Genomic DNA, 19,729 nt, shown 5'->3' on the forward strand with positions numbered 1-19,729 from the left:
AATAAACTGTTGCACTAGGAAAGGAAAATTCCCGAATCTCTATGCAAATCTGCAGATTCGCGATATAAATCTGTGCCGGACTATACTGCTTAGTCTTCAGCAGTCTGCAGCCACTGCCAGACATAAAATAGTGTTTTATAAGACACTGGAGAAAGAAAAAGGAGAGGAGCAGCAGCGTTCAACTCCTGCCAGACACTCTTTGAAACAAACGACAGTGACAATGCTTAGCTTCACCAGGTACAAGAGGGCACCCAGACCACTGTAAATATCAAAATTATTCAGGCCTTGCCCAAAAGACAGTGCAAAGGCTCAGTGCTAAACACAGAAAGTGCCAAAGAAAATGCACCTCCAGCTTCCTAAACCACCGGTCTTTCCTCACAAGGACAGGGCGAGAGCCTGACACGCGTTTTAACCACTCATATCACATATCCCACATATTCAGGTGGTTAAAGCTCATTTGGGAACCACGGTTCCTAGGGCCTGCAGCCATTTATTGTACCAGAATAAACAGTCTTCACTTGAGTCCTCTGCTACCACAGCTGACGACTGATTTCAGAGATGTATTTTATCTATTTCTCAGGCTGACAGTCCCAGGTAAAGCAGAAGCTGAGACTATCAAGCCAAGATCATTTGCTCTACACAACTACTCCTGCTAACGCTGAAGCGTGATATTCACACGCTAAGGTTTGAGGAATGCAAGAGAAAAGACCCAGTTATGAAACATCCTGTCAGATTAAACTGCAATACATCCCGACAGGATGCAGACGTAAATGCAAGGCATACACACATAAACCGTCCACAGTTACTGTTAACTGAAAAAGACAGTTAACCTCTTTTGAAATAACTGAGCCACCTCAGCAATAAACTGTTGAGTCTGTCCCAGAGATGATGACCAAGTGTCACAAGAAAGCGGTACCCACCAAATATTTATCAACTACTTTGTAAAAAATTTTGAACAATACAATCCTCAGGTATTCAAACCCATCTACAGTTCAAACAGGACGCTAAACCAATTGATATGTGACAGAGATCTGTTCACACTGCTGGCATTTATAGTTACAGTTTTGCTGCCATTCATTGTTATAGTTTTATATTGATTTTTTTTTTTTTAAAAAAAAGTAATTCAAGGCTAGCAAACACCGAACCAATGCTGGACTTCCCATGACACTTCTTGCACTATCTGGAGTCCCTAAAATTTGGTGTAGCTGCTGGGGTTCCTCCTCCTGTTTTGCATACGTCTTATTCTTCCTGGGCTCCCTTCCCACATATTCCAGGATACCAGCCATACCTTCTGACTCTTTCATGATCTGGAATTTCTACCTACCTATGGGGCTCCGGTGCCTGTATCAGCTCTTTCCTGACTGTGAGCTCCTCAAGACTGGAATTCATTAAGAAGAATAAAGTCAGGAGATTTGCAAAAAACAAGAGACAAGAAGGTTTTATTGATTGTAATTTCCCTGCTTCTTTCCTCAGCAGGAAAATAATCATGGCAACAACAACAAAAAAAAAATACAAACCAAAGAACTAAAAAATGCTTCTGTTGCAAATATTACTTTTCTCATCTCTCTTTTTCTCTTCTTATTTTGCAGTTTTTAAAATGGTAATGTTTCCTCTTCCTTTGTGGTTTTTTTTTCCTCAGAGTGCAGCATCAGTCATTAGTTTCTTCTTTAATATCTAAAGAAAAACCAAACAGATTCATGAGAAAATGTGATCTCACAAGACACAGAACAACTTGAATTTTTTCAAATGTTTTATATTTCAAAATCAGACACACATACACACAAACAATATTTAAGGCATATGACACCCTCAATGAATCTAGAATAAGGTAATTTGTTTCCAGAACGTAAAACTGAAAATGGAAATCCAAACACAAAGCTCTCCCTTCCCCTTCCTCTCTTCTTGCTCAAGAACTTGCTTCCTTGAAGAGAGGGGTATATGCCTCAGTAAATCTTAGAAATGATCAGCCCTGTGTAGCCATTCAGCTCACAACAGATGATGTCTGACAGAGGACAGAACTTTGCCATCTCTTTTACTGACCTATAAGTCCCCATTTCTAAAAACAGATGAATCTAAGAACTAGATATAGGATAACTGGACCTATCTTGGACAGCAACCCAGGAAAAAAAAAAAAAGTTCCATTCCCATTCATGCCACAGTTTTGATTCTGCATTCAGAGGAGCTACTGCTGTCTTGGAACTCTTGCCTTATCCCCCGCTTCTCCAAAAAAAATCAACTGTCCTTTCAGTTACCAACAATAGTCTCTCCTTTCTTGCTGCCACTTTCTACTTCCTCTCTCTCAGCAAGCGATGACAACTCTGGCTCTGTTTGGTGGTGGTGGTGTAAACTCTGGTCTGGTGGTGTCCCTCCCTTTTGCTTTCCAGTATGTGGCATGGATCCCAGAGTTGTTCCATTGGGCACTTGAAGGAAATATGGAGAAGAGGGCAGGCAAGGTGGCTGAGTGTAGGAAATCTGCTCCGTGAAGTACTGTCCTCCTGCTGTGCTGGAAAATGGCATTCGTGAGTGCAACTGATTCGAGAATGGAGCTCCCTGCGTGTAGAAATCATGCCAAGAGACAGCTTGATAGGCAGTAGCGCCTGCTGAGGAAAAAGCAAGAAAGAAAAGACAAAATTATGAAAATAAGAAAGGAGGATTAAAACCATGTATATGTAAAAATGTGTATGTTGTGCTTAAGACAGCACGCTCAGTGCAAATACAGTATTGCAGTTATGCCTTAATGGTTACTGCAATAGAGCAGACATCACACAGATATGAAGGTTAACTTTGTTGTTTACATTGCAGTGTATTAATCCAGAGCATCATTATTAGGAGGAAAAACTTCAGAAGTTCATAGCATTCTTATAATCTTAAAAAACGTGAAGGTAGTTCAGCACAGATGCTGAGTGGATGTAATGATATTAAAGATACACACCTCCCAATTTTTTTTACTCCACTCCTATTTTCCAAGTTAACTCCGCAAAGCATAAACTGGATGCTTAATCTTCACTTTCCTTTATTAAAGGATGCAATCCAGGAAGCAGGAATGTTTTTTAATTAGTATCTGTAATTCAACTAAACTGCTCACTTGCTGAAGTAAGAATTACAGGTGTGTCTACACTGACAGATTGGTTCTCTCCCCACTGCACTTTCTGGAAGCCCAGGCCTTGGTTGTCCACACTGCATAACAGCCATAGGATCCCTTCCTTGAACACAAATATGGAATAAAAGACATCAACTCTGCCTCTGTTTCTTAACAGTCCTCCAACTTTATTAGTCCTAACAAGGCTTGCACATTCACACATCCCTTTTATGCTTGCACTCCATGCCCCAAGGCATGCAACACACACTTCTGGCTATATCATACTATAAAAACATTAATTTGGTGCGCTGGGACACAGCCCTCTCATTACCTCTGGCACTTCAAACTGAAAAACCACAGAAAATAACAATTATGCCTTACAACCAGAGAGGAGAACCAGGCCAAGTGTGCTGATAGCATGGGTGCTGCCAACCTATTCTGGAGAATATTAACCATGAACAGTACGAACATGAACCAGCTTGCACGCATCAACCTGTGAGTCAGGCTTCTCTCCCTGACAAGGTCCACAAAAATGGTACAAAAACAGGAGCAGCATCTGTGGTCTGAGAACTCTATTCTCTTATGTGATAACAGCAGAGATGTATTTTTTTTAGGCTATGAGCTTAATTTAACGAACCTGACAGTCCAAAGAAATAAACTGCAATAGTTTATCTTTTGGTTGTACTTGGGCTTGAACAACTTCAAAATATAAATCCCTGACACAAGACAAGGAGACTGACAATGCCATTTTTACTTAGTTACTTTTTAGAAAATTATGCTCAAGTGCTTTAATCTAAGTGGTATTGCAAATTCATGTCAGAAGAAGAAGAAGAAGAAGAAGCTACATCCATGCTCTGTTGGCCTCTGACTCTATTCTTCTGCACTACCCTAAGATACATAATATTCTTTCAAAGCGGTGTCTGCAAAAGCCCAGCCGAGTTAGAAGCTTGTTTTTCTTGCTGTTTTCAACTATTCCATTTGCAGTGGTGCCTTTCTCACTTTGCACCCTTGACCCCCACCCACATATACCAAAGGCGTGTTAATTTGCACAACAGTACACTCCCCAAAGAGAAAAGTTATCTGTCCATTACAGACAAAACCATTGCACTACCTGACATAATCACATGGTGGTACTCTCTCTGACATGCACCCTACGTAGTAACTTTTGATTTAAATTAACGGCTCACATATTTGTGCATACATATGCACATTCCTTTTTTCTGTCACAGTTATCAGGATGAGCAGTAGTTTTACTGAATGTTTCAGGGTATTGTTCAGTTACTCCAGAGAGGCGGGATGCCAAAAGATTTCAGAAATTTACCCAAGTTTCCACTTGGCTGCTGTAACGAGAGCTGTCCCCCCATGTGGTTTTGTACGTAGTCTTGCGTGGCTCCTGCTGTCCCAAAGGTTGCAACTCCACTGTTACCAGGTAAGGCGAGGAAAGCCGTATGGGACTCAGTGGGTGCTGTAGGAGCGAGGCTGACACTGGAGAGCACATTGCTGACCAGGTCACCTGGCAGATGGTGGAACTGGGAGAGCTGGTGCTGCTGGGGATATTGGGACAGCTGGTAAATTCCACCCTGGTTGCTGTACTGACAGTATGCGGTCTCTAGGTTGCCTGCCAACTCCAGCTGCTCAGGGTAATTGCAGGAGACTGGTGAACTCAAACTGCAGAGAGCAAGGAGAGAAGCAATTCAGAGATTAAAGTATAGTCAACAGCTACAGCAACCTGTACAATAAACAACTGTTACATCTTCCCCTTGACAGCTTCTCCAACCCTGATCTGACTCCAGCCCTTCCTCCCAAATGCCAGGCACAGGACAAGGCCAACAGAAACCACTTGAGCCAAGTGCTTTCACAGCAGATTTCTTTAACAATGCGCACTAGTGGGGATTACCTTTCCTTCATTTCTTCCCACTCTCCAAATCACACCCCAAAGCACACCCCACCCTCTCTCAAGGATTCCTTTTCACTGTGCTTCTGAACCCCACTTTCACATGACAGGCATGCAACTCTGAAGGCACTCGGATTAAAGGTATCGCTTTTCTGATAGCGGATGCCCTGTCCTACTATTCACATTACACCCTTTTTCATACTCCATTTAAAGGACATTCTCACTCCCACATCTAACTTCTCATTTATGCTCCCACCTATTTCCTTGTCCCATGTCCCACCTTCAGCCTCCCAGGGTTCACATTTTTCATCTCCCTCAAGGACAATCACATCTATTCCTACCCTTGATTCTGGATGCTGTAAGTGAAGGCCGCCCTGGAGCCATTTTCCTGAGTGGACAAGCTGCATTCACTGTTGGGAGAGTCCAGCATCAAGGGAACAATATGATTCTGGGGGTTGAAGGACAGACTGAGAGGTAGGCTGGCCCTGCGGATGGGTGGAGGGCTGGGAAGACTAGGGAAGCGCTCCGTTCCGCTGGAAATAAGGTTGAGCTGTGGGAACGCCTTTGTCTGAACTGCTTCACAAGAGGCCACCATTCCTGCTGCTGAAGGGACTGTGAATAAAAAGAAGAGACTGTCATAGCATGCTCTCAGATTGAAAATTAAAAGAAGCAAGCAAAGGAAGTGACAGGAGTGGCAGAACAAAAAAGCAAGATGTCAGTGAAAGAGTGGAGGTTAACTGATGGGAATAAAAGTAAACAAGTACCAGCATTGCTGCTGGGAAGCAAAAGGGAGTAGTAGCAAGCTCTCTGGAACAGAGGATGATGTTTATTGGTTAAATAAAATTACCTTCATGATTTCAGTCTCTGCATACTGGATTTATTCAGCTCTCAAGAAGGCAGCCAAATGAAGCAAAAGCACTTCCTGGAAAAAAGCCAGGAACAATCCCCCAGCCATCTTCCATCTCTACTGTCCTCTGGGAAGAGTGTGCTGCACAGATTACCCTTTTGAAAAATATAACTGTGGTTTGAAAGAAACAAAAATGTGCCTTTAGAGATCTGCTGTCTAGGCCATTTTTCAACCAAATTTTCACTCCTGGTTTGGCCTCTGATGAGCCATGCCAAAAAACAAAATGCAGAGATGTCAGCTGAAGGGTCTTGTGAAAAAGAAGCTGGGAGATGGAAAAGGAAACCAACACCATTTGGTTGCTAGAATCTTGTTTGGTGACCTGTCTCCTCAGTCACTGCTGGAAAAGGAGAGAGGAACAGTTTCCTAAAGAACAGCCTCTGTGGAAAGAGGACAATATAGGAATGAAAAGGTCAGAATCATGTATCCTGGTGATCCAGAGTAGCAAGTATACACATTCAAGAACCTTGCACATAGTGCAACAGAACAAGATTGTCTTTTCTTATGCCAAATAGCAAATGTTTTCTCTCTTGAGAAGTGTAACCATCAGGTGTGCATGACACAATTTGAAATGATTTTTCAAGTCTAGTTAGGCTGAACCAGCACAAGGATGAGGCAAATATGAGACCCTATCACTGACTGCTCAGGTAAAGTTGGTATACTCCCACACATTGCAAAGCATTCAGGGAAAGCTCGTAGCATGGATATTTTATAGCTGTGCTTCGCTCTTGCAGGCATACAGAGTAACATCAAATGTACTCCAGCAGGTGTGACTCAAGGGCCTTAAACATAAAATCTCAAAATAAAGCAGCCAGCAAGCATGAGCTACCTTTAGAGACTTCTGGTATGCATGCCCAGAGAGTTGATAAGGAGATTCCATTTCAACACCTTGCAGCACCATGTCTCAGATTTCCCAGTGTGCTGTGCAAATGTGCCTATCTTATTGCATCTGCCCACATTCAGTTTTTTTTCCACCTCTGCAACTTAGGAAAGAGGGATTCCTGACGTTTCAATGAAAACTTGAATAGCCCCGAATTGGAGCTCATTTACAAAACTAGAGCAAAATCTAGGATGGCATCTCTAAAGCATTCACATGCCCAGGCAATTTTCAGCAGTTTAATTTTTCTATTTGAACATACTACTTCTACATGTCAGGCAGCATCTATGATGTATCTGTCACATTCCTGTTTTTTGACACAGCACAGATCTAGTCCCACACAACAACGCGCTAGTCAAGACAACATTTAGTTTCATTGCAAGTCAAAATGGCTTAGCCAGAAATGAAGCTGAAGATCTCTTCTGATTTTTTTAAAGCCTTAATTTGGACTGGTTCTCCTAACCATTCTGTCCCAGAATGTAGCAGTTCACACAGTTATCATAAGGTAGCACAACTTACCTGAAAAACAGTCTACACCCTGATAAAGCTTTAGTTCAATAATGACAGTAGTACTAGATATTCTGCAGATGTCTTTAGTCTTGGTCAGGATGAATACACGCAGTTTTAACAACATGGTCCAGGAAATCACTTCTAAACCCACCTACTAAGAATTAAGTTCTGTTCTTTGAAATATATGCAACACTTAGTGCAGATAATCTTTGTGGATCACGGCAATAGGACCCTCAGGCAATGAGACAGTGCAGACAGCACACTCAGCCTCCAAAGAGCTGGTTCAGCCTTTTCTAAAGTTTCCTCTCAGTCTTTTCTAAGAAAGCCACTGGATTTGTATCTTCTGAATAAAACCACAAATGCAGTAAGAATAAACAATTCCCAAAGAAGTAATATCTGCTAACAGATATTACTGCTATTATCTGCTATTACAGAAGATTCCAGCATCTTCTTCAATGATGAATTCAGATCACTGGCTTGAGATGATACTTATATTTTGCAATTCTGTTGCTTTTCCTGACACTGACGTAGAGAGATATCCTCAGAAGGCTTGCCAGTAAACATGGGAATGTAGCAGTAGGATTTTTTGTTTATCACTTCCACCATTCCTGTTTTTTCAGTCCATGAGACAACCTTGGGAATTTCTGGAGAATAATTTAATAATTTGCAGCTTCAGATCTCTGAACCAGTCCTGGCGCTACACTTGTCTTGACTCAAAAATGGCTATTGTAATTCTTCAGCTACACAGCTGTCTTCCCCCTACTATAGCTGCTTCTTCAACCCCCTAATAGAGTTGAGAGACCCATTCTTTAATGCAAATAGCTTCCAATGAATGGGACAGAGTCTTAAAATAACAAAAATGGATCTGTATATTTCTGTTGCGATGACTGTGATTTCAATCTTTCACCAGTCTTGAAGGAGACTGACGCCTATTCTAGAGAGGTATCTATGAACTTACAGTAGGGCATGGTTTCAACTGTGGTTTCAGCTGTGGAAACGTGGTTTTCAAATGTTCTAGGAAGCTGCTTTCACCGTTGTCAACAGACCAGATCATGTGTTCAAGATTCATTGCCTGAGTGACATCTATGTGCATAGAAGCCCTTCCTCTTGACACCAGCCATACAAGACTTCCTTAGTTAAGCACTTATTACGTTGACGCTAAAAGGCCTTGGCATGAGATGCCTGCAATGATTCACGCAGTTAACTACGTGGCTGCTTGCAGACTGTTTAGGACGCCATAGACCATGATTCTAACCGTTTAACAAGCCCAGTGTTGGGCACAATGCAGCTGATGTCGTTTACAGGCTGAGCAACCAGTCTAATCTCAGATGGTCTACTTGCTAGGGCTGCTTTCTCAAGCATCAAATCAAGAGTTCAGCGAAAGGCTCTATTACTACGAGTCTCTACGTCATAGACTATCCAATCAAGTTTCTTTAAATGAAACATGCCTGTGTAATTGCAGCATTTACTGGAACATTAAAGGCCATCACAAAGTTTTTCATAGATACGTCCTCTTCTTGAAATTATGAGAAAACACATTTCTCTTGTAAATGACATCTTGAAAGTAGAGAAAATATTAATTAAACTTAGGAGCAATGGCATTCTTTATTTAATGGACTGAAAATCAGTAAACCACTGTCAGTCTCTAACTGATTGCTTTGAGAAGTCTGTCAGTCAGATCTTCCTCTGTTTTTTCAGGTGGCCAGAACCTACCACTTGTTTAAAAGGCATGACTCTTGCTTGCTGTGTCAGCTACACATCACCAGCTTCAAAATAAATTGTTCAAAAGCCAGTCCTATAAGTGAAATCATTAGAGCTTGTCATTTATTTACCATTCTTTGACAGATCACATCCAACTTCATCCAATTGCTCCCAAGACTTCCATTTCAATCCCATCTCTGCCACTGAATAATCATCTTGCTATTTGCATAAGAGCTACCAGTGTAGCCTGGGCTCCTGACATGTGTCCTTAGCAAGACAGCCACATAAAACAAAATCATTACCTGCAAGACCACCCATGGGGCAGAAAAATCTTCTCCCACAAACCAGAGGCATAGAAAGCAACTTTTCTTTCTAAAGGGTCAACTCTAAAGAAAACTTAAGCCAGTGTTTTAAGTCAATGAATCACAGATATATATCTGTAAGAAATCTCAGAAAAACAAGAAAAACTTCAAATAACTACAAATGTCAAAAAAAGCCCTCCATTATTTTAAAGCAAGCTGTCTAGCAAAGGTATTAAAAAAACAATTCTAATATCAAAGCAAGCTCAAGATTGAATTTTTAAAGCACAAAAGGCTCTTATAGCAAGTAGTGTGGCTAATATCAAAATCAGAAGCCATAACTGCCAGCAAGGTAGAATATATCTCAAATACGACTTGCTGGCATTTTTAATCAGCTTGTTCGGAGAACTGTACAAAACAGTGTGACATAAAAAAAAAGAACCCACAAGCCAACACTCAGTCAGAACTACTGGCTAGAGCAAGGAAAAACAATGGAAAAGGCAGCACTGAACACTCTCCAAAGGTGTCAGGTAACAGGATCCTGCCATTCTCACGCACTTAAGTCATTTGCTTGTCCTGCTGAAAGTGGTTAAACACACTCCTACGAAGGAAAGCACCTGAATAGCTACTCCAGTAGGCCACAATCTCTGGGTACAACTGCACCACTACGCACAGGTCACAAATTATTTTGCTGAAACTTGTCATGAGCGGTTTTCACAAGGGCCACTTCTACTAAGCAATTGTTTTTGCCTTGTAAATTGATGACCTTTTTTGTAGGAATGTAATTTTTAAGACTTCCACCTTCCGTCAAATTTGATTAAACAAATTTGGAGGGCAGGGTAGGTTTCATAAACAAAGTGAGTGTGTGGCTCATTACACACACCATGTTCCTCCCTTCCCTCAGGAAACCAGGTTAAAGCAATCACCAAAGCTCACTGTTTGCGTGCATTAGCACAGCATGCCTCTTTTCTGAAAAGTGATTTAGAAAAGGTACTTTTTTTTCCAAACAGATCTGTATCTGGAAAGTATTTACCAGCTTTCAATGACACGAATAGATTTCGTTCCTTCTTGCCCAGCGTGATTTAAAGAGAACACGGGGAAGCTTGTTCCCACACATAGATGTAGCAAAATAAAGTACATTCTCATCTTCACCATCCGTAACACTGAGGATACAGGTGTTTCAGACAAGTAAAGAAGCATGTGTTTCATAAAAGCTAGATGCATACATGGTAAAGGCAATAGGTGGCAGTCAGCAGCAAGTTCAAAGGATTCAAGGAGTAAAAACCCAGCTATATTTATTGTTCATTTTCTCACATACCTAGTCCACTCTCAGGGCCATTCACTTGCCCTTTTTCTTCCTTACACGCTGTACAAAGAATTCAGATGGGACATTTCTTTCCTATCAGAAAGATTGCTTGTGTTTTCCACATGGAGAACTGCATCGCAGTGTGCAAATTCCCCAGAAAGAAATTGCTCAATACAGAAAGATGACAAGATCACATCCCTGAATGAAACTTTTTATCTCTAACAGACACAGTCTCTCTTGACTAAATAGCATGTCTGCGGATGTACTTTAGGAACCAGGAAAGTTCTGAATACAAGTGTAGAAATATGAGGCTATTTGGTTTATTTCCTTTAAATTAATTATTTTGCAAAATCTTGGTCTTCATCTAATTAAACACAAGGCTCAACAGACTGCAGAACTTCATCATTCTGGAAAGTGGTGAATTACTCAAACACTTGGACCATATTTACTGTGCTGCAAGAAGTGGAAAAACTGGAACTAACTGAATTACAGACATATTGGTTAAGCAGCTTATAGGCTTGACTGAAGTAGTCCTTGCCTTGAGACTATGAGAGGCAAATTTAAATGACAGAAGTGCTAAATTACGGCATCAAGAAAGTACCTCAATTAAATACTTTTAGCATACATATCTATTTATTAGTATTCTAAGCCTATTGACACAATCTTATAGTTGCTTTCTACAGCGCCAAAATACTTTTAAGGTATCAGTACTATTAAAAATACATTAAAGTCTGAGTCATTATTAGAAAATGACTTGCACAGAACTGCTGTTGATACTGATAACCCTGCATATTTAGAATACAATGAGGGGGCAGAAACGATGGCATGAAATTCAAAAGAATGAATGACACTGGGAAGCAGGAAAATACAAACAGTAACACATGTGAGCACACCTACTGCTTGGGATATCCGTCCCTAAGGAAGTGGTGAAGTAGGATAGGATAGGATAGGATGGGATAGGATAGGATGGGATGGGATAGGATGGGATGGGATAGGATGGGATGGGATAGGATGGGATGGGATAGGATAGGATAGGATAGGATAGGATATGTTGGAAGGGACCTTTCAGATCACAGAGTTCAAACATTAACGTAACACTGCCAAAACCACCACTAAACCATGTCCCTCAGCACCACGTCTACCTGTCTTTTAAATACCTTCTGGGATGGTGACCCAACCACTTCCCTAAGCAGCCTGTTCCAATGCTTGATAACCCTTTTTCGGTGAAAAAACTGTTCCTAATATCCAATCTAAACCTCCCCTGGCACAACTTGAGGCCATTTCCTCTTGTCCTATCACCTGTTACTTGGGAGTCCTCATCACTTTGGAAATATTTTCAAGTTATGCCAACTTGGAAATGTAAACAGATGTAGGAAATGCTTTAGGGAACATTCTTGACTCTAGGGAATGGTCTGATACTCCACACATGAATACACAATTGAACAAATCCTCTCTTTTTGGTTGCCATCAATCTTTAAAGTCTAAATGCAGTTCAGGTAGAAAACTGGTCAAACAGCACACCCCACTGACTTTCAACAACACTGCACCAGCAAATAAATTCAGCTGTACACTTAATAACTCAACCAGTCTCACTCCCTCAAGGTCTTGCACAAAATGGAAAATTGCACTGGCTGGAGAAGTCAAGGAACTTCCTTTGGAGATTTAAAGATATGGGAGTACCTGAGGGAGGCTCTACAACCCAACAGTTTATACAATGCACCTTCCTCACACAGCTCACTTGACTACAGGTTGTAGCCAGAACGTTACAGCCTAAACCAGAATACGGGATGTGCGTATCTGCCATGAAGAGCATAATAACCAGAATAACACTTTCATCCTCATTCAGAGAAGCAGTACCAGTGTCAAACAGCTATTATGAAAGAATGCCCCAAGCACATATCCTTATGAAGTCATTCAGATTTCCTTGCTGGCTTGTGCTAGGGCATGAATAAGGACTGCAAACTTGGCTCTAGCGTTAGCACGGAGGTAGCATTGTGCTGGTACATAACTGGTAGATACTTGATTAGCAGAGAGCTGTTAAACCTGGTGTCACTTTCTGCACTGCTGGCGTAGGGCTCTCACATGACCTTCCCCAAAGTGTTTGGGAACCTACCAGCACCACCAGCTAATGCTGCAGCTATGCAAAATACTTGTGCTGATAGAGCTCTCACCTGAGGAGGCAGCAGGTGGTGCAGGATGTCCACTGAGCAGGCTGGAGTAGTTCCCAGCTGTAGTGTCTACATCCAGCATGGCAGGCTGGTCATGAGAAATGTCAGGCAATGGAGGCATGGGCAGAAGAGGTGTCCTGGAGGTATGCATAAAGGGTATGAGCATGGACCAGAGGACAAGACAAGACATTACGACAAAGTATACACTTTTCTAACTATCCTACAATGGGTAAATCCTAGATCACTAGCAGGTGGAAAGGGAAAGCACTGGATGACTTATGAGTGCAAGGAGAAACAGTGCAAGGGATGCGGTATCAACAGTATTGGGGGAAGCAGCCCCAGGTCACTAGTGTGGAAAGGACAGGCAGCAGGGGACAGTGCAATGAAATCAGTAAGGTGGTCTCCAATCTTTCACTTAATTTTTCTCTTTTCATTCTGTTTTCTTCACAGGAAGACTCTCGCTCCAGATTGCCATAAATGCCTCCCTGTGGAGACTAATTTCTTCCTTCACTTACTCCCTTCCCCTTGAAAGACCATCTATCCCCTCACAAACTCCCTTCCCCCGCCCCCCAATATATGTCCCCTGCTTACCTATGAAAGTTGCTAGCTTGTATTTCTTCAAAGAAGCCCATGACTTTGTAAGACTGATCTAAGCAAGTAGTATTTCCATTGTCAAGTGAAAATCCAGGGAAATGGAAAGCAATGGTGGGAGAAGGACTGGGACAAAAGAATTCCCAACTGCACACAAAGTGCCTGGACAATGCATTCACAGAAACTAAAAATGAATAGGTGATTCCACAGACCTTTCTATCTCATCCCTTGCTCTCTACATGACTTCAGCCAGAGCAACTTCAACAGTTTTATTTCAAAACAGTGCTACAGGTTAATCAAAAGCACTTTTAAGAGGATCCACTACAACTTGACAGAAATCCAACAGGCTGCTGAGGTCCAACTCAACAGGCAGCTCTCCATAGCTTAAATGTAAAGGGGAAATAGCAAAGGAATATATTGAATTTATTAGGTATCTATTATGGAGAAATGAGAAAACAGATTAAGTTCCTCACCCATAACCATCTGACTCAAAGGGGGCTGACAGCGCTGATGATGTTGGATGTTTTTTGTTGCTTTTCACACTCAACTTCTCGGATTTCCGCCACTTTGCCCTGCGATTCTGAAACCAGACCTGATAAATGGAAAGAAAGGATGCATTCGGAGAGGAAACCATCTACACATGGAGACACAGGCAACGACTCAGTAATGACTGCCTCCACAAATCACCAGGTGAGGTCAGAAACCTTTCTTCCAGAGAATCTGCAAGATTCATTGCAAACAGACAGAAGAATAATAGCAGAGAGATACCCCCAAACACCAGTTTCCTTAGTTGCCCGTGACCTTCAAGATAAAAGAGATTAACTGCAATCTCCTTAGCCTCTTTTACCTACCCATTGTGTATCTCATCTTAGGAAATGGGAAGAGATGGAATACGCAACCACAGACTCCACTGCCATTTTGGGTGAGGTAGTTGATTGTGCAGTGTCCACCCCTGTGAGCTCTCTTCCATCTCTTGTCATCAGTGGCAGGTGCAGCCTCTATCCCCTTACTCATGAGCTACTCTTTCCTTCCTACTCAAGCTCCTCCTCCTTCCCTTAGTCCCTCTCCGTTAATTTTCTGCAGAGAACCCAGTCAGCACTGTTAACTGCACAAGCGTTACCATGATACGCTGTGGCGTTACACCAACCACAGCTGCGATCTCCCTCCTCTTCTCATTGTCGGGGTAGTGGTCTTCCTGGAACATCTTCTCCAACTCTTCTAGCTGCTCTAGAAATGATGCATTGTTCAAAGAGAGAGAGATGGGGAGTATGTGATAAGAAAACAAAACAAAAAAAACCCAAAAGAAACAGGACAGGGGAAAACCAAAACAGAATACTTTTTACTATATTTAGAAATACATGAACAGCATAAAAGTTTTGGGTTGTTTTTTTTTTTAAGTAAACCACAAAAATAAATAAAAATCTTCTTCTACAGTAAAACAAAGAGCATTGCTAGTGATGCTTCAAACAAAAGGCACTCGGCAACTTTTATTTGAAGAAGACTTCACACATCTAATAGCATAGAATGCCCTGCAATACCAGTGAGGGCAGTTCAGCACCTCCATGCTGTGCCTTCAGCATGGTGAAAGAAACATCAACGCCATTGGCACTACAAGTGTCACTGTCTGCCAGTGGGTTCCCCAGTATCTACCTGCACTATAGAAGGTGCGTGACTTCTTCCTGACTGGTGGTAGAATTTCTGGATTCTCAAGTATCTCTTTTTTTCCCTTGGTTCCATCATGGCTCCTTCTGGATTCCGGAACTGAAGGCGCTTTGTAGGATTGCTGAGCCGCAGCATTGGCTGAAGCACATTTGGATGATCGGTGAGTAGCAGGGCCATACACATCCTGCCTGCAGAGGTCTCCAGGGATTCCACTAGAGGCTTTCTCAGGGCACGTTCCACTTCTGATGTTACTTTTTTTCTTCTTTGCCTCCTTTTCAATCCCATCAGGGTAATAGCTCTCACACTGTTCATGTGACTCTGACTGACCTGTGGGCTCCTGTGCAAATTCAACCACAGAAAGTGGGGTCACAGCCTTCACGTCACTGAGGAAACTTGACAGCCGCCCACACACTGAGGCAAGGTCGAGCTGGCTGTCAGGAGCCACTGAGTCTTGGGAAGCTGACCCAGTTGCCTGCAGGGTGCAATATCTTCCATCTTCCTCCACCTTATTTACAGGGCTGATCCTATCTTCTGTTCCCAAGGTATCCTCAACTTCTTCATTTATAGCTGTGCTTTGGAATGCAGATAGTACACTGCTCCCCGTACCATGCCCACTGACAGCATCGGCACCTACCACAAAGTGCTCAGTATTCAGCAATGTCTTCTCCTTATCGTCCTTGGGCTCTACAAGGAAAAAATGAAAAACAACAACCCCCCACAGCACAGGCACATTGTTTAAGCCAGATGTGCCTGGATGGCATGAGGAAAAGGGTATGCCTGGAATGGAAGTTTCAGTTATGGGAGAAGGAAAACACTATACAACAAAACCCAACAGTGAAAAGAACTAGAGAGTTCAAAATAAAGACTGTCACCAGGAGAGTGCTGCTAGGAAAGCAGCAGCAAAGAATGAGATATGGTCAACACGGAGATATTCAAACATCTGAGCTGAGAAAAGCCTCATTTTGAGAATGAAGATGCCTGCAAAAACAACCAACTGTAAACTACAGGAAGAATTAATTCTAGACACAGAGAATAAAGGGAAGGTTGTGTTTTACAAATACAGTAGTGGGGAAACAGCACTGGGGATAACAAAGGTCTTTAGAATAAGGAACAGAACAAAAATCAACGACTTATCAAGACACTAAGTGTCAGCTTATTAAAATGAGCAAACGAAAAATACAAGCAAAATTCTCATCTCCTGTGTCAGCAGTGATTATCTGGCAAATGACATCACTATTTGATTTACAGAGGTTTCTGCTTCTATCACACTCAAGCTGATGAAGCAAAAACCCAATTAATTGTACAAACTTCTAATAACTGCCTTAAATTAGTTTTCTGCAGCTTCAGCCACAACACTTATGAATGACAGACTTTACAAGATAAGTAATGAAATAGCTGGCTGAGGACAAAAATAGGAGAAGTCTGACCAAGTTTAACAAAAAGCACAAACTGCATTACAATAAGAGAAATTTAATAGTAGAAGACAGGTGAGAAAGAACACAGCAAGAGAAATAATTAAAATAGGCAACAGAAGCATTATACTTTCCCAGCTGGCATATACCTTTCCAAAAGAAGAAAAAAGAAAATCTGCTGATTGTCTCAGAACGTGAGTCTGTGTGATTGCTGCTACTTAAAAAAAAAAAAAAAAAAAAGTTACTGTTTCTCAAGAACAGAAATTAGAATAATAAAACCAAACCCACATATCTGCCTCTGTCTGGAAAGAGGAAAAGGAAAGTTTGAGCAGACCGTTGGCAGCATTTTAGTTGTATGTGCCTACAGAGAAACATGGTTGTTTAATTTTGGGGGGAAAGGATCTAAAATAATTTAATTTCGCTCTGTCTTACTTTTGATATATATTAGTGCAATGCCAAAATAAAGGACTTTTCTGCCTCACTGTTTCCTGCTTAAACAATCGCTAATCAAGAAGGAGCCCCATAACACCAGTCAGAGGGAGAATCTTCATAAAGTAGGAGGGAACGCCAGGCTGCTTCCAAGACCTTCTAATTTAAGGATTAAGAGAACCAAAATTAGTTGCAGGGGAAAGAGACAGAAGCAGGAAACTATGCAACTATAATAATCTGATCTTGTTAAGCAGCAACAGTTTCCACTGCTGTTAAATGAGACAAAATATCCTGATGAGGAGGGTCAAGAACTGAGCAAGGCAGAAGCTGGCTATGTTTTATATAACTCCTTTTTCCACCATCCTCCTCACTGCCTCTGAGCTTATGTTGCTCATTATGTGAAAAAGCGGGTATTTTCACATGTCATCCATTCTGTCACTCACCCTCTGCCTCAAATCAGGAATAGCATTTTCAGCTTAGTGCTTTGATTTGAGAAGGCTTTTTACATATTTTTATGCAACACCAGTATGTACTTACATCACAAAATGCATTTCAAAGTTGTGTATGTACCTGGTATCTGCAGCAGAAAAAGAGACTGACACCTGGGAGTTTTCTATCATCTACGGGAATATTCCTTCAAGAGAAAGTAAATTCCTGTCTCTATTTCTAAAACATATAGCAAAGGCCGGACATACAAGTGGAGACTGCCAAAGAAAAGACCTGAAATGAAAATCAAGTTCGGAGAGAAAGATAGGCCTTCACGGTAACAAATTGGGACATATCAAACCATTCTTTTCTCCCAATATTCATATGACAAGAGGCCAGACTGAACATCACCTTGTCCCACTTTTAGATTATCGTAACCCTAAGTAGAAGGGAATTTAACTGACTGCCAGCATCATACATATGTAGCATAGAACGCCTGAGCTGCTGAAGGTGCACGAGCAGGAAGCAGAGTCCTCTTTTCCTTCTCACAACCGCTTCCTTAAACATATATTTGAACCACGAAACCACTTGCACAGTGACAGCAAGATTTTTAAGGCTGTTTGTAGCATTCGGTACAAAGCAACCTGAACACATGCACAGGGAGAAACATCAGCTTCACCCATGCAAGCTCAGACTAGGAGGAGGAAAACTGAACGGTGGGTGAAGGTGTTAAGTGCCAGCAGCCTCGACACCCAGAGGCAGCGGGAACCCCTTAGTGTGACACGAAGGGAAGACCACCAGCTCACAACCCTCGCACCAGCTTGCCAGGGGCGTTTACAAGCCAGGTGACACGAAGGCCACACAGGCACCGGGGCAAGCAGCAGCCCATCGCCCAAAATACACCCCCCCCCCCCCCCCCCCCGGGATTCCGGGCAAAATGACGGCTTTCCCTCAGGGACAGGATAACGCGGGGCCGCCTGCCCAAGGCCACGACGGGGAGACAGGGGCTAGGGGCTGCCGGCCCTCACCATCACAGCCCACACGGCGGGCCCACCGCACAGATAACAGCCTGGAGGAGGCAACGGGATCGTTATCCTCCACCGGGGCTGCTCATTAGGCTCATTGCCGGGTGCCTCCCCCCTCCTTCGGTCATTAATGACAAGTGGCGCCCCAGCCCCGCTGTCCGGCGCTTACCCAGCCCTTCGGCCGCCCGCTCCTCCTCCGCGCCCCCCCCGTCCATGCCGGCTCGGTGGCGGAGCCTCCGGCCCGGCCCGGTTAATGCCCCGCCCGACGGCGAGCCTCGCTCGAACGGCGGCCGCCGGCCGGCTCATCAAGACCACCTGGGCGGCCAGCAACCCTATGGGGCAGAGCGGGGCCGAGGCTACCCGACCAACTCACCTCAGCCGCCGGGAGCGGGCTCCCCCAGCAGCCGCAGGTAACGGGGCCGCAGCCCCGCCGCCGCGGCGGAGGGGGACCGGCGGCCGTTGTGGCGGTTGCGGGGGGCTCGCGTTGCCGGCCTGCCTTCTGCTCGCCTCAGGCGTCCCTGGCCGGGGGGAGCCATCTTCCGCGGGCCGCCGTGCGGCGAGGCGGCCTCTCCTCCCTCACGGTCTGGGGGGGACAGACAGCCGGGCTCCGAGCGCGGAAGAAACCTGGCCCCCGCACCAGGGGCGCAGAAGCGTTTCTGGCACGTCTGAGGGTCCCTGAGAGACCGTTCAGCTCCCGTGAGGAAAGGGCTTAAATATCGCTAATAGCATGCCTTGGAAACCCCGATGTTACAAAATTGGATGGCACAATATGAATGAGATGCAACTCATTATCTTTCCTTGTGAGCTGGCAGGAGGGCAGATTCTTTTTCTTTTTTTTTTTTAATGTGCTCTCGCCACAGTTATTTAGCGGTGCTTCTGGTTCTCCATAAACTAGTGGTTGCAAGAAATAAATGGCACTTCTTGGCTTGTAGGCACTGTAGTTTTGTGTCCTTTCAATACTTAAAACAATTCTTACAAAAAACCAGGCTCCTAACAGAGCAGTACCAGGCAGTTAGTGATCTCGCACTACTACAAGTGTTGTCATCTGCTCAGGTAACATTTAACACAGCTTTGTGCCCTTGCAGGTGTCTATGCAAGATGGAGGGCAGAGGCCAACCAAGCCTGGCTTTTCTGACTTCCATCTTCTCACGTGCAGTTGTTCGAGAGACCTGTGCTGCACCTTAGGCCACGATGGTTCCAGAATCCTCTTGCCTCCTCTATGTACAGCTTTGCTAACCACCAAGTGAAGCGCAGCCGGCTGTAAACACAACTCGCGTGTCTATAAACAGCAAAGACAGTGTTTGCTTAAAGAATGAGATTTGCTTAATGGCGTTCTGCTGCACTAAGACAGAACATCCTTCATCCTCATCTTGGTTATTGGCTCAGTAGCTCAGTGCTGGCGTAGCACCATTCTCCTACTGTGCATTTCCCCACACACCCTGTCTC

At 43.3% G+C, this 19,729-nt stretch overlaps 1 protein-coding gene across 2 annotated transcripts; it reads right to left on the reverse strand.

The window, feature by feature from the left end:
- Positions 1-1,061: 1,061 nt before the first annotated feature.
- On the reverse strand, positions 1,062-18,676 carry NOBOX (NOBOX oogenesis homeobox). Of its 2 annotated transcripts, none has more exons than XM_074572781.1 (9): positions 18,453-18,676; positions 14,980-15,675; positions 14,450-14,556; positions 13,803-13,921; positions 12,742-12,875; positions 5,315-5,585; positions 4,401-4,747; positions 2,253-2,597; positions 1,062-1,674 (listed from the first exon to the last, which is right to left on the reverse strand). In XM_074572781.1, the coding sequence occupies exons 1-9, from the start codon at positions 18,496-18,498 to the stop codon at positions 1,649-1,651; spliced, it is 2,091 nt and encodes a 696-aa protein (XP_074428882.1). In that variant the 5' UTR covers positions 18,499-18,676; the 3' UTR covers positions 1,062-1,648. The 2 variants fall into 2 exon arrangements, with proteins under 2 accessions (XP_074428882.1, XP_074428881.1); XM_074572780.1 differs by having other exon boundaries at positions 2,253-2,600; positions 18,453-18,675.
- Between the last annotated feature and the right edge of the window lie 1,053 nt (positions 18,677-19,729).

Source organism: Larus michahellis, chromosome 1, assembly GCF_964199755.1.
Source record: "Larus michahellis chromosome 1, bLarMic1.1, whole genome shotgun sequence".
NCBI classification, from domain to species: Eukaryota; Metazoa; Chordata; class Aves; order Charadriiformes; family Laridae; genus Larus; species Larus michahellis.